This window comes from Pipistrellus hanaki (genome assembly GCF_964339955.1).
Source record: "Pipistrellus hanaki genome assembly, chromosome: 7".
Classification (NCBI taxonomy): Eukaryota; Metazoa; Chordata; class Mammalia; order Chiroptera; family Vespertilionidae; genus Pipistrellus; species Pipistrellus hanaki.
Window position 1 is genome coordinate 18,940,731 of NC_140509.1, and position 14,823 is coordinate 18,955,553.

Sequence of the window (14,823 nt, forward strand, 5' to 3'; positions counted from 1 at the left end):
GAGGGCCTGGTTACCCTCTAGCTCTCACTGAGTCTGTCATAAATCAGAATTTTAGTCCCTTAGTATGGCCAGATATTGCTGTGTTCTTCAGCACTTTGTATGACAGATAGTAACTGATAGATCAAGAAATCCTTCTGGACTTCTTATAAACAGTAATAATATGTTAATAGTAATAATAATTGCTCTTGTTTATTGAGCATTTACTATGGTCAGGATCTGTGATGAGTGTTTTCCATTACACTTCAGTTAATCTTTGCATTTAATCCAATGAGGCAGAGACCTCACTATGACTATTTTATGGATGAGGAAACCAAGACTTCTCAGCAAGGAAGAAGTAAAATCGGGGCATCAGCACAATTACCAGAAGCAAGAGCAAGCATTGCAGGGAATAGGAAAAAAAGAGGAACTAGCAAGAGAAAGATAGGACCAAGGGCACACAATACCAACTCCATCTTCTCTCTAGGAAAAGGCAGGCAAGACAGAGAATCATCTATGCTCTCTTCATTAAAATAACAGCAGCCCCTAATAGAAAAGTTTAAGGTCAGCCTTCGATGGACAGGACCATGGAAGAGAGTGGATTCGATGATCACCTGTTAGGTTTGTGTCTGCAATAATAATTTCATCCACATAGAACACGCCCATCTCCTGAGCTTGAGGGAAGAGGTCAATTCGATGAACCAGCACCGGGGAGTTTGCCAGAGACCTCTGGAGACGCTCGGAGCCATGCAGGCAAGTCTTCCAGAGGTCAGTGCAGGTGAATCGCCAGCTGGAAAACAAGTGCACAGCGGAAATGGGCCTGTGCCTGCACATCCACAGTCCCCTCCCGTTAGAGTCCTCATTCTCCAACCTGGGGGACTGAGGACTGTGTAGCCAGGAGAGGGACCCTGTGAACCCCCAGCACCCAAACAGGCCTGTGTGCCTTGGGTACAACATCCAAGACAAGCTGTTAAACTGAACTTGTGCTCTCACATTAGCGAATCACATTGTAAGGCAATCATTCATTTCTGACATGGAGTCTTTTTCAAATCCTATATAATAAAAGCCTAATATGCTCATTATCCGGTAGACTTGTCAAATAATCAAAGCGTAATACGCTAATGACATTCTAAGGACACTCAACCGTTCACTATGATATGCACCAGAGGGCAGACTCTCTGACCAGTAGGTAGGTCAGCTTGCCGCTGGCTTCCGGCCAATTAGGAATGATCGAGACTGAATGAGACAGGCTGGACACACCCTTGAACCCTCCTTTAAACCCTCCCTGGCTGGCCAACCTCCTGCATCTCTCTCCAGCCTGATTATGCACTGGTGGGTCCCTTGGCCTGGCCTGTGCCCTCTCACAATCCAGGATCCCTCGGGGGATGTCAGAGAGCCGGTTTTGGCCCAATCCCACAGGCCAGGCCAAATTGGTGCACCGAGCCTCGAGTTATAAGTGTGTGTCTCAGGCAGATAGTATGTTAGGCTTTAATGAGAAGGAAGATTAATACTCCTGGACATTACAGGACTATTTAGGTTTAAAACCACTTATAAAACCCATAAGAGATCTCTGGAAAGAGCACTGAGTCAAGGCACCGAGATGCTTGAATTTTATTCCAGAATCTTGTTCACTCGCCAAATTTTGGTGAATCATCAAATGGGGTGAGTCACCACCCCATTTTTCTCATCGGTAATGTCCAGGAATATTTTCTAAAGCCTCTTCCAAATACTATGTTCTGTGACTCTATGAGAAATGTCAGACTCCTTCTAGGAAGATTATATTCCTCACAACTAACTGTTTTTACATCAAACTTCTCCAGGCTCCATTTTCCCCCCATCTGTGTTCAGAGCCCTGTTAGCTCGTACCTGAGGCACTGTCCCCGAGAGAGCTAATCATCCAGTTGGCAGAATTCTCACACCTCCCCACAGATTATCTACCTTTCGGGACTAGTTCCCACGAGTCTCCAGTCACAGGTGATGTTCTTAATGATGTTTTGAAGATCGATTGTGAAAGACACGGTCACCTTCATGGTCTTATTCATGTGGCCTTTGTATGCAGTGCACAGCTGTGGACACCAGAAAGTGCTTCAGCTCTATCAGTGCAGGAAGCAGCCATTCAAACAATGTGAGGTGAGGAAAGCCCAGCTCTCTAGGACACTGCCTCACACTGTGAGGGAGTCAGCTCAGTTCCTGCCCTCCCAGACCTTACCCGTCTAGCAGGAGAGTAAATTGTTATTTTCCGAAAGAGAGTTAGTTAGTGTACTGTGTTTGGCAATGACAATTTTAGAGGATCTCAATTAGAAAACCCCTATTCTGACCCGGTTACCTGTGCAACCTTGAACAAGTCACTTAACCTCTCTGAGCTGCAATTCCTTGACTCTTAACTTCCCAGCATCCTTGGTTTCTAACTCTGAGTTAAGTAAAATTATTTGGCTCAAAAAGTCTATAGAGCAGAATTTCTTTTTTACTTCAGCGCTATCGACATTTTGGATTGGATTTTTATTTTTCCTGTGAAGGATCTATTCTATGCAATGTACATATTAAGCAACATCCCTGAGATCTACCCAGTGAATGCCAGTAGTACTGACCCAGTTGTGGCAAACAAAAATGTCTTCATAAATTGCCAAATCTCCACCTAGAGGGGGGCAAAATTATGCCCATTGGGAGCTTCTGCTGTATGTGAAAGCCTGAGAGATGGATGGTGCCCCGACCTGAACTATTCAGTCCCGTTCCCACTGCCGTTCAACTAGGCCAGGACGAAACCACTGCCATAGGCTCAGCTGCCCCAGCAAGGATCACCCTGGTTCCAATGGGGCAAATGGGCTTCATCTGAAGAACTGCAGAGCCACTGACACAAAGAAGTTAAGAGGGATTCAAGAAATGGGTCAGTCAGCCCTGGCTTGTTTGACTCAGTGGCTAGAGCATTGGCCTTCAGCCTGAAGGGTCCCGGGTTTGATTCTAGCCAAGGGCACATGCCTGGATTGTGGGATCAATCCCCCCCCTTTCCCCACCTTGCCCAGGAAGGGGGCGTGTAGGAGGCAACCAATCAATGATTCTCTCTCATCACTGATGTTTCTATCTCTCTATCACTCCCCCTTCCTCTCTAAAATCAATTTTATATATATATATATATATATATATATATATATATATATATATATATATATATTTGAAAATAATATTTAAATAAATGAATAAAAAGAAATGGGTCAGACAATGGATCAATAATAATAATAACTATAATAAAAAACAATAGCTAGCCACAGCTGAGTCCTAACCACTGCACAGGTACTTTAGTGGAATACCTCATTTAATCTTCACCCAAATCCTGAGAGGTAGACATTATTACCCATTTTTCAGATGTGTATACTAAAGTAAGATGTTGAGGGCACACAGGGTGTAGAGTCAGAATTCAAAACCAGAAAGTCTGATTATAGATCTGCACTGATACCTAAAGAGCAAAGAAAATAAAGAGGGCTGCTGAAACTGGTTTGGCTCAGTGGTAGAGCATCGGTCTGTGAACTGAAAGGTCCCAGGTTCGATTCCGGTCAAGGGCATGTACATTGGTTGCGGGTACATTGCCGGTAGGGGGTGTGCAAGAAGCAGCTGGTTGATGTTTCTCTCTCATCGACGTTTCTAGCTCTCTCTCTCCCTTCCTCTCTAAAAAATCAATAAAATATATTTTTTTAAAAAGAAAAGAAAAGAAATAGGGCTGTGGGGGCAAAAGTAGAAAACTAAAGCAATAATCAATAAATAATACAAGAATAAACTTTCTGTTTGGCATACTCACAACTGTAGACCAACTTTTGCCCACCCCTGTACAAAGCATATAAAAATCCCCATAGGTTTCCCACAGATACAAAGGCATTTCTATTAACAAGTAGCTAATGGAGGGCTGGAGGCATCTGTTCACATCTGAAACGGCATTTAAGAAACCGAGAAGCTCAGCCAGAAACGTGTTAGGCAAATCACAGGAAACACACCAATCACTCGTTTGACCTTCTATTTCTTCATCTCAACCCCCGAGAGGAAAACCAATGCCGCCTGGAAGCATGAGGACTGCTCTGTACCTGTGGGTACTGATCCAGCCGGTAGCCCTGCTGGGTGGCAGGGGGTGTGAGGACAAGGTGTTGAGGCCTACAGAGGCTGAACCTTCCACAGAAGGGCTCTGTCCCACTGGTGAGGTCCCCATCAAAGCTGGAACCTTTTGGGCCTGAATGCAATTCAAATAAAATGAAAATACAGGGTAGATGTTTAAAAGACAGAGCTTCCCAACATGGGTGCAGAACATGAGCTATGAGTTCCCCAGGATATTGGCCCCCCCAGCCCTTGGGTGAGCTGGGCAGGGCTTAGGGTGCCCTACAGCAGGCTCCAGCTATGAAAATTCCATTCTGTCACCCCTAGAGCATCGGAAATATACATAGTCCCCCCCTTACCGTGATTTCACTTACACCGTTTCAGTTACCAGCAGTCAACCGTGGTCCAAAAATATTAAATGGAAAATTCCAGAAACAAACAACTCCTGGGTTTTTATTGCATGCCACTTTGAATAGCGTGATAAAAATCTCACACACTCCCTAGCTTAGATGCTTCCCACTGATAGTCACTCAGTAGCTCTCTGGGTTCTCAAATCCCAGTGCTTATGTTAAAGTAACCCTCTTTTACTTAATAATGGCCCCAAAGAGCAGGAGTAGTGATGCTGGTCATTCCGATATGCCAAAAAGAAGCCGGAAAGTGCTTGTTAAGCAAAGTATCAATACGGTCAACAGTCGCCTAATGTTCTGTCATAATGCATACATTATTCACCTCCCTTCATCTCATCACCTAGGTCCTAGGCATTTTATCATCTTGCATCATTACAAAAAGAATAAGGGTGAATACAGTATAATAAGATATTTTGAGAGAGAGAGACACACGTCACATTCCCATAACTTTCATTATAGTATTTTGTTATAATTGTTCTATTTTATTATTAGTTATGGCTGTTAATCTCTCCCTTGCTGAATTTATAAATAAATTTCATCAGAGGTATGTATGTATAGGAAAAAACATGGTATATATCCAAGGTTTCATGTACTCACTGGGGTTTGGATAAAGGGGGACTACCATTTCCAGGTGTACCATGGCATGAAAAATTGTTGAGAAGTAAAAAGATAAGGAGTGTCTATTGAAACTTAATTCACCTTAGTATTTTTAAAATATACCCTCTCGAGATCAACCGAAGGACTTGTATGCATGCATATAAGCAAAACCAATGGACGAAAAACTCTGGGGTGGGAGGGCATGCATGGGAATGGGGAGGAAGGCAATGGTAAGATATGTACACATATAATACCTTAATAAAAAATAGAAAAAAAATAATAATATTGTAATAATATAGCAATATCCTTGGCCTCTACCTACAGGATATTGTGTCAGATGGGGACTAGATTTAGCAGTGTGATTACTTCATGAGTTATATGAATGTCTAATAACTGTGCTGTACACCTGAAACAAATATAATATTGTATGCCAACTATAATTGAAAAATAAGATTTAAAAATATCATAAAAAATAATTCTAAAACCCTATTTCTGTCTGTTCCTCCATGTGGGCACAGTAGTCAGTCAATAAGTTATCTTTTTTATGGATCTTGAAAAAAATAATAAATAAATAAATAAATAAAATATACCCTCTCATTTTTATAATTTGTTAAGACTACTGTTTTATGTAATAATTCCTTTACCCAAGATGCAATTTAAATTAAATAAGATTTGTACTGTCTTGCTGCTTCCCACCTATATCTTTTGCAAGTCTTTTCCCACTGTGATCCTTAACTCTAACTCCCCGGCACCTTGGCTTCTAATCGGACAGCTCAGGAGGACACCACACCAAGCAGCTCCCTCCCAAGAAAGCGGCCACTCTTTTGGCCACTCAGTGTCCAAATCCAGTTTCCATATCTTCCTTGACTCTATTTGCACCTTGGAGAGGAAATGAACATTATTCCCATTTTACAAGAGACAGAGAGAAAGAGAGAGAAGGAGGGAGGCAGAGAGAGAGGGTAGGGGGAGGGAGAGGGAGACAAAGTGAGAGAGGGAGAAGGGGAGCCAGAGAATGATGGAGAAGAGGGTCAGAATTTGTCAAGCCAGGGACAGCACCTTGTTCAAATCCAACTCGGAGTAGGATGTTAGCCGAAAAGGGTTCCAGCTGGCATTTGACTGCAAGTAACTCTTCAATGGCTGTTTGAATCTGTAGAAAAGAAAAGCTACCAGGAGTTTATACCGTGGATATAAAGACCACCCCTGGCTCCCGCACCTCTCCGTATTTGAAGGAGGTTCCCACCTGATGGGCTGAGGCATTTGCAGGGAGAGGCTGGCTAGAGACATTGTCCCAAGTAAGGAAGAAGTTCCCACTTCCAGACACAGTTAGCATCTAAAAAGTCAAGAGTGACAGGACTTAATGGCATGTGCTAATCAAGCCATAGAGGTCATCGAAGAACATACTTCTTGGCTTGCTATTTTCTTATTAAAATTTCCATTTTTAAGCTATCATCTAGAAATATCTGGAGAACACAAGTGTTATCTCCTAATGAAAAAACTTGCCTTGGAATAATGTGCATGTCTGTCTCCCTATTTATCTTTGTTACTCCCTCCCCGCCACACACATGGCCCCTGAATAGCCCACTTTCCTCTCTTCTCCCCACTTTCTCCCTCCCAGGGGCCTGGCAGGCAGAAGCAGCCACATGGCGTTGTCACACTCTCAGAGACTTGTTCCTGGCTTACAATACATTCCCTGCCAGGCACCTTACACTTTCATTATGGAGTAAGACCATCACCTTATGTCACTTGTTATTTTTAACTTCTTATGTCACTTGTGATTTTCTTTTTTATTTTCCTTGTGGCTATTTATATACGTGTGTGTATATGGGTGTTTTTTTAGACTAGAGTGTAAGCTTAAAAAGCAGAGTCCATAGTGACTCATCCTGTACACCCAAAAGTAAACAACAAAAATACACCAAAATTATTCAACAAAAGTATGGAGCACAACTGAGAGACCCAAACGCCTTGACCTTTACAAAGTAGACTTAGAAAACACAGTCAATAGGGAAATAGGACCTGAGTTAGTCAAAAGACTATGAAATCTTGGGTGTACTAATATATGCTTTAGCGTGCACATGTGGGTGTGGGTGTTCAGAGGACCCCCATCTCCTCTCTAAGGAGCAAGTTTCCAAAAGAATTATCTGGACCTTAAATTCCTGAAGCTAAGTCCATGAATAAAGTCATCTCAATAACAAGACTTTGCATTTTTTTAAATGTCCCCACGACCCTATTGGATACATATCCTTTTTCTTTGGCAGCAGAGTGATAATTACAACTCAAATTTCCTGCTCCCGGGCAGTGATCCTTCCACTAGGCAACATTACATCCCTTCCGGAATTCAAGCCCTGAGCATAAGTCCAAGGGACTGAGAAGACAGACCTGGATCTCCGGAAGTCTCAGAGTGCGGATTCGGATCTGATGCTTCTCCCGCAGGTAAGTGCTAACCACATCGGGATTCAGCCAGGTGTTGTGGATCTGGACACCAATTCTCATGCCCCGGCTGGGGGCTCTCCCACGCTGCTCTGCCTCCAGGTAGTACCTGGCTCCCCCGAGCAGCTCCAACTTGGGGGACTTCCGTTGCCAGGTGCCTTCATCATTCCCATTCCGCTCCCAGGAGTCAAACCAGTCAGCAGTGCCCACCCTGATGGAGGCCACCTTCACCTGTGCCCCAATAAACATGTCACAATCAGCACTGTGGAGCTTCTGAGTTTTTCCTTCTCCAACAGCAAGTGTCTGCACAGCTATTAACGAGGACCTGAGGACTGGTCTGCCTTTTCCAGCCAGTTAGCCAAGTCACAGTGAGGCTTGTGGCTGTTTATGCTTCTGCTCCCCTTCTCCCCCCTCTTTTTCTCAATTGAATAGTATTGAGGAGAGGCTGCATGGGCCACCTTTGGAGCAGGAACAGCCAGCCTGAGACCCTGGGTTTACATGATGCTGCAGATAAAGCAACACCAAGCCCTTCAAGAAATGTAGAAGGAGCGATCACATCAAAATCTGTAATGTTTCTCTAGCCAACTAGCAATTAATATGCTTCATTTAATGGAAGCATATTAATAACTTGAAAAGAGATCTTTTGGTTCCTTATCAATAGCAAGTAGTGAGTTTGGCTGTTTGTTAAAATCACCTTTTCTACCCTTCAAAACTGATGGGGAAATTCCTACAGAAGACTGATTATATCTCTACCCAAAATTAGGGGGCAAGGCACAAACTTTGGAGTCAGACAAATCGGGGTTTGAATCCTAAATATGGCTCTTATTATCCCAAGTGGGTCTCAATTGACCGTATAACACTTCTAAATCCCAATTTTCTTATCTGAAAAATAGAAATAAATATACATAGCTCACAGAAATGCTGTGAAAATTAGAGACAAGGTATATAAAAAAATGTAGCATAATGTCCAGCCTATAGTAACTGCTCAATAAACAGTAGGTGCCAACATATTCAACCAAACTTTTTTCAACAATTAAAAGCATGTCAATTATATCTCAATTTAAAAAAATTTTAATGAACCCCTCCCCCCATCAAAAAGAATCTATATTTGCCTAATGGTGTGTTACAACTATTTGTAGAACATAAGAGTTTTAGTTTTAGATTTTTTTATTTTTTATTTATTTATTTTTTTTAATGAGTGAAGGACTGGGAACAAGGAAAAGGAAAATGAGAAAGTAAATACCTTGGTCCTGGGATCCTCTGACCGACTGAAATGCAGGGAAGCTTGGCTATCTGCCTGGATCCAGAAAGTGTAATTATTTGTTTCTGGGGCTACAAAGAACCCACTGAGCCGTGCTCTGTAATGCAGAGGAACACAGGGTTATGCGAAAGCAACCAAGGCCCAAATCACTGACCCAGTGAGTGGTTCTGCTGTACTTTGTTCTTCTTTATGGAAAGAAGAAACACGACTTTTGTACCACGGGATTGGCCAGTGTACCCTGGAAAAAGCTGTGCACCAACTAGTCTCAATATCTCAACCCATCCTTTCACATCAGCCACAGCTCCCCTGCAGTCCCGTCCTCTTTGGGAAAGTGGAAGCCCCAGCATCAGGCAGTCTGGAGGTTTCACTGAGAATCTACCTCACACAGCAGTGCAGGGTCTAGTCCCTGGTAGGAGCTCAATCAATAGTAAACATCATTCTTATTATTAGAAACAAGGGTAGACCACTGTTCAGAAATTGTACTGACTTGATCTGGAACCCTTGTTCCTTGGCTCCATCTCTAACACATTCATTCATCACAAGCGATATTAGATCACCCCTCTGGCTGAAGTCACACATTAGCCACCTTACATTCAGTCTGTGCAGCTGTCCGTGTATGGGAATAATCATACATTAAATAAGCTAGAATGTTTCCTCCAAATAATCTTGACTTGTAGATGACACTGTGCATTTTCTTTATGAGGAATAAAGTGATAGACCTGAAATGGCCCAAAATGATAGATATCCAGAGGGACTTCTCTCCATTTCCTCTCCCTCGTGTAGATATTAACTTCCTAGAAACAGGTGTTTATGTGGGGTTTGACATGGAGGTGTGTCCTTTTAAAAATCATATTCCCATGGAGAAAGAAGGACATGTGCCCTAAAGTGGCTTAGGTGAATTTAGGGATAAATTATAGGGCCTTGAAGTCAGAAAAAAATTTGAACTTGGTTCTGCCATTTGATTATTGTGCAATATTAGAAAAGCCACTTTATCTACTGGAGACCACAGTTCCTCTTTTGCAAACTAGCTCTGAAATACTTCCTCAGTTGTTGAGTCTCATGAAGTCATTGATCCTAGAAGGCCTGAGGCAGGCAATAACTCAGTATGTATCAAGTGAACTGAATAGGAAGATCAGGACACACACTTGGATACACTGAGGAATTTCAGTGCATGCCGTCTTGCCTTGCTCTGTGGCTGTACCTGTGCGTGACAAGGGTGGTCACTCCATAATGATGATGACCTTGTTCGACCTTCTAACACTCACAGTACTGAATCTAGGTGGTCAGTAAATTGTTTTCAATTGTTTGGGGGTTTACTAATAAGGTAATATTTCACACACAAAAACAAAAGCATTTGCTCTGAGTTTATCAGATGCCCTAACACCTGCAAAGAGTCTTTTTTTCCCAATTAAAAAGACTACTGTCCACAGAGAAGAGTCAATTGAACATGTTAGCAATTTCAAGTTAAAATACATCCAATTGCAAGAAATGTTACAATCCTATTAATAAAAGTCTATGTAGTCATGATACCCTCACGCTGCAACGAGCAATCACCAGGAGGCTGTGTGTGCAGCAGGTGCACTCAGGTGGGCAGAGTTGTGTGCACACATGGATGGGCAGAGGCTTGATTCTGCGTAAGCGGAGCAAAGGTGGGTCCCAAGACTCTGTATGGTGAGGCCTGGGGGTCCCACAGTTCCGCATGGCACGGAGGCAGGACCTCTGGCCCCAGCCTACCTCTTTGGGGCAATCCATGGAGAAGACCCAAATAGGTAGGTGGGGCCTACCCTCTTTGGGGTGACGATCACAGGGCTCCCGCACTGTAAAAGGGCACAGGCCAAGCTGGAGGTGGGTGTCCCCTCAGCCCAGCCTGCACCCTCTCCAATCCAGGACCCCTCGGGGGATGTCCAACTTCCGGTTTAGGCCCGATCCTGTAGTCGGACATCCCTCTCACAATCCTGGACCTGCTCGCCTGCCTGCCTGCCTACCTGGTCATCCCTAACTCTCCCCTCTCCCCCCCCCCCCCCGCCAGCCTGGTCACCCCTAACTGCCCCCTGCTGCTGGCCAGGTCACCCCCAACTGCCCCTCTTTGCTGACCTGGTCACCCCTAACTCCCCATACCCTGCCGGTCTGGTTGCCCCTCAAGGCCCCCCCACCAGCCTGGTCACCCACGCAGCCTGCTATTCAGTCATTTGGTTGTCCCTTACTAACACCCCTGCTGGCCGAAACCGGTTTGGCTCAGTGGTAGAGCGTCGGTTTGCCAACTGAAAGGTCCCAGGTTCAATTCCGGTCAAGGGCATGTACATTGATTGCGGGCACATCCCCAGTAGGGGGTGTGCAAGAGGCAGCTGGATGATGTTTCTCTCTCATTGACGTTTCTAGCTCTCTCTCTCTCTCTCTCTCCCTTCCTCTCTGTAAAAAATCAATAAAATATATTTTTTTAAAAAAACAAAACAAAAAAAACACCCCTGCTGGCTTGGTCGCCCCACACAGCCTGCTTGTTCAGTCATTTGGTCATCCCTCACTGACCACCCTGCCAGCCTGGTCACCCCACACAGCCTGCTTATTCAGTCATTTGGTGGTCCCTCAGTAACCCCACTGCAGGCCTGGTCATAGGCAGTCATCTTGTGAGGGTGTGAGGGTTAATTTACATATTACCTCTTTATTATATAGGATCGGAACTACATTAAGAAACAGTATGTCTAAGAAATTCTCATTTTTTTTATACTTTTAAGCCCACTTTGGAGAACTAGAAATTTTGGCACTAGCCATGCAGGGGTTAAAAAGACTCAAAATCACATAATCACATTGCAGTCACCACTACTGAAAACAATGTCTCACAGGGCTCCAGTCTTCGCTCCCTCATATGACCAATGGGCGAATGCTGCCATCTTTCTTCAGCATCATCTGAATGTGAGTTTCATGTCTTAACCACGTACCCACAGTAAATTTTACCCTGCTCTCATTTAAGTCTCTGAGACTACTCAACTCAATATGCCAATAGTCATCTCCAAATCAAATTGTAAACTAAACTGTATAAAGTATGAAATGTATCTATTGTTCAAAATTTAGCATACAAGTGCCCAACCTGCGTGGCTCAGTGGTTGAGCGTCAACCTATGAACCAGGAAGTCATGGTTCGATTCCTAGTCAGGGCACATGCCCAGGTTGTGGGCTCGATCCCTGGTGTGGGTGTGCAGGAGGCAGTTGATCAATGATTCTGTCTCATCATTGATGTTTCTATCTCTCTCCCTCTCCCTTCCTCTCTGAAATCAATAAAAATATATATTTTTTAAATTTTGCATGCACCTATAAAAAACCTGTGGTACACTAGTATGACCAACACCAGTAAATAACAATTATCAAACTCTGTTGTGAAATTGATGGACATTATAAATTTTTTATTCCTGGAAACCTGATAGCTTACTTATTTGTCTTCTAAAGATGCTTTTCCTGCAACATACCTGAAAGGTTGCTCTTCCTTTGACCAAAATCCAAATGGAGAACTGGCGTTAGGGACAATCTGCCGCCTGTACCCAGGGGTGGTTTCAGTTAGGTCCAAGCCCTCAGCAGCATCTCCAACTTCAAAAAGAAGCCCCCGGTTGCCTGGAAGACAAGTGTACTTCATAAACACCAGAGAGCATTCCTCGCCAAAATGAGGAACTACTTTACTTCAAACAGCAGAGTAAAGATGATCCAATTACTAACTGAAGGGTGAGTCAACTGAGACCCAGGTGGAAAGGGGATGGAAGAGGTTCTATAGGTAATACTAATGTCCTGCAAAGCAGTAAATACTACTTTGGGTGGGATTCAGTCTCTTGGAAAGAGAGGATGGATAAGGAATGGTAAGGGAAATATTTTTAGAGGACCAGAGAAGAGTAGGGAGTCTTTTTTAATAAGTGTTTGGAAAAGAGACCCAAGACTTGATTGTTAAAGAGTGGATTCAGTATGTTTTAATGTCTAATCCAGCTTGGGAGTTGTATTTCCTAAGATCCTTTTATTCCTCAGAAAAATGGCAATCCTTACATTTTTTCACATGTCATGGCCTCAGTTTGTAAATCTGCACATAGAACAAATCATGTGACATGCAGCTATTAAGTGACATTTTCAATGATGTTGTACTCATTAATTTCTATTTTATTTTAGGCGAACCCTGAGACCAAAGGCCACGTGTAATAAATATTGGATACAAACTTGGATTGAGGGTAAAGGCTCTGGAATCACATATTTGTGGGTTCAGATGCCAGCTCTGCCACTTATTAAATGTGTAGCTTCAAGCAAACTGCTTGATGCCTTCATTTTCTCGTGCATGTGCATGGGGCCAATAATAAATAGAGATAATGCAGAAAAGGCTAATGAAGCTTGAGTTATATGTCAATTATATCTTAATAAAACTTGGGGGGAAACTGGGTAAATTTGACAATTCTGGCCAAAACAAAACAAAAAAAAACTGAGAGTGCTTGAACTATATACACAAGGAGTCTAAAATGTACTAAGTACTCAATAAAGGACAATGATATAATTATTATTTTAAACTACTACTATTAGTCCTCATTAATCCTTAAAAAGGGAAATGAAAAAGAATAAGTAGAAAAATAAGAACATATTTTGATATATTACTTGAGGTTTCTCAAACTCAGCACTTCGGGCTGGATAACTGGGTGTAGGCTATCCTGTGTATTGAAGAACTTTAGTGGCACCTTTGGACCAGCCACTAGAGGCCAGTAGCACCACCACCCCCTTCCCAGTTGTAACTGCCAGGTGTTGTCAAATGTCCCTGGTGGGCCATTTAGAACCATTGCGTTACATAATAATCTGCTCTGCTTCCATAGAAGAAACTTCCAAGCATCTTCATAAAGGGCACTGTTAATCCTCAAGAACAGCTGCATTCAGAAAATTATCCTACCATTACCCAAGTAACTAATGCAGGAACCCCTCAAAGCAGGACAGTTCTCCATTTCTGATAAAGGGAACATTCTCTCCAGCACCTGCTTCGATGGTTTCCTTGTTTGGGAGCTTTCCTTGAGTAAAAACTGCAGATCTGGGACCTGGAGAAGGCCCAGGCCAAAGCTTTGCATGCATTTTCACACCCAAATGGCCTTTCTTTAGAAAGGTTTCTCCACCCTCTGCCTTTTAAGTGCTAAGATCCTGGAAGTGAGTTTAACCATGAAGTCAGCCCATGCAGGGAAAGTGAGCAATACAGGCGTGCAGCTTGCCATTCCAGGCTATGTAAGTCACCAGCTGCCCCCATCCCTAGCTACACTTGAGCCTCCAGTCCTAATGCTTCCCAGAAAAGTGCCCCAGTTGTATGCTTTCCATTTGTAGCCATGAGATGGGAGCTTTAAATAGAGAAGGACAGGTGGGACCTGGCCTTCTCCATTTCTGTCACTTCAACCATAATCTGGTGGCAATAACACAGCACAGCCCTAGTTTCAAAGTAGCAGACAGGTGCCTCAGAGAAGAACCACCATTTAAGTGCACCCCACTGTGCCCCACTCTCTGGCCTTTCCTGATGCTGCTGTCATGAGCACGTTCTAATGCACCGGGATAACAATGACTTGATTGCAGTTATGCTTCCAGGATCATGGTCTCCACTGAACCTCACTGGCCGTCCATCTGGCTGGGGCCAGGAGTGCAATGCTGATGAGCATCTGAATAAAGCTAAAAGCCATTCTGAGAGGAAAGCCCTGACAGTGGTATCATGGACCCCGAGCTCACTGAGCTAACCAGTCAAAAGACAGAACGCCAACCCTTTCATTTCTATTTCCAAGCCCATCACTGACCAGCCCTGCTGGCCTCCTTACCTGCCTGAGGAGCAGTGAGCCTCACACCTTCTCCTGGGGCCCTAGTGGTGCAAGCAATCCTCCTGGGAGACATGTGCCTAACATCACATGGAATGCCTGGGGAGAATTTTTTAAATTAGTTGTAGGTATAGGCATAGATATGGATATAGAGAGAGAGATAGATACATAGAATTTGATGGCAAGACAACAGGACCACACTGAAGTAGCCAGGCTCCTAGTCTAAGGCACAGGGCTGAATGTAAATAGCATAGCAAAGCTCATAACCCCCCACTGAGGGA

General features: G+C 43.6%; 1 protein-coding gene across 1 annotated transcript in view; it reads right to left on the minus strand.

The window, feature by feature from the left end:
• The window catches only part of PKHD1 (PKHD1 ciliary IPT domain containing fibrocystin/polyductin), a gene marked incomplete at its 5' end in the record, with an annotated part of 385,387 nt that overhangs the window by 349,173 nt on the left and 21,391 nt on the right, over nucleotides 1-14,823 (minus strand). The window contains 9 exons of the mRNA XM_084889432.1: nucleotides 591-766; nucleotides 1,915-2,042; nucleotides 4,047-4,189; nucleotides 6,114-6,204; nucleotides 6,298-6,387; nucleotides 7,434-7,715; nucleotides 8,728-8,842; nucleotides 12,206-12,347; nucleotides 14,546-14,641. Of these exons, the coding sequence (XP_084745558.1) occupies nucleotides 591-766; nucleotides 1,915-2,042; nucleotides 4,047-4,189; nucleotides 6,114-6,204; nucleotides 6,298-6,387; nucleotides 7,434-7,715; nucleotides 8,728-8,842; nucleotides 12,206-12,347; nucleotides 14,546-14,641 (1,263 nt within the window). The remainder of the gene's footprint in view (nucleotides 1-590; nucleotides 767-1,914; nucleotides 2,043-4,046; nucleotides 4,190-6,113; nucleotides 6,205-6,297; nucleotides 6,388-7,433; nucleotides 7,716-8,727; nucleotides 8,843-12,205; nucleotides 12,348-14,545; nucleotides 14,642-14,823) is intronic.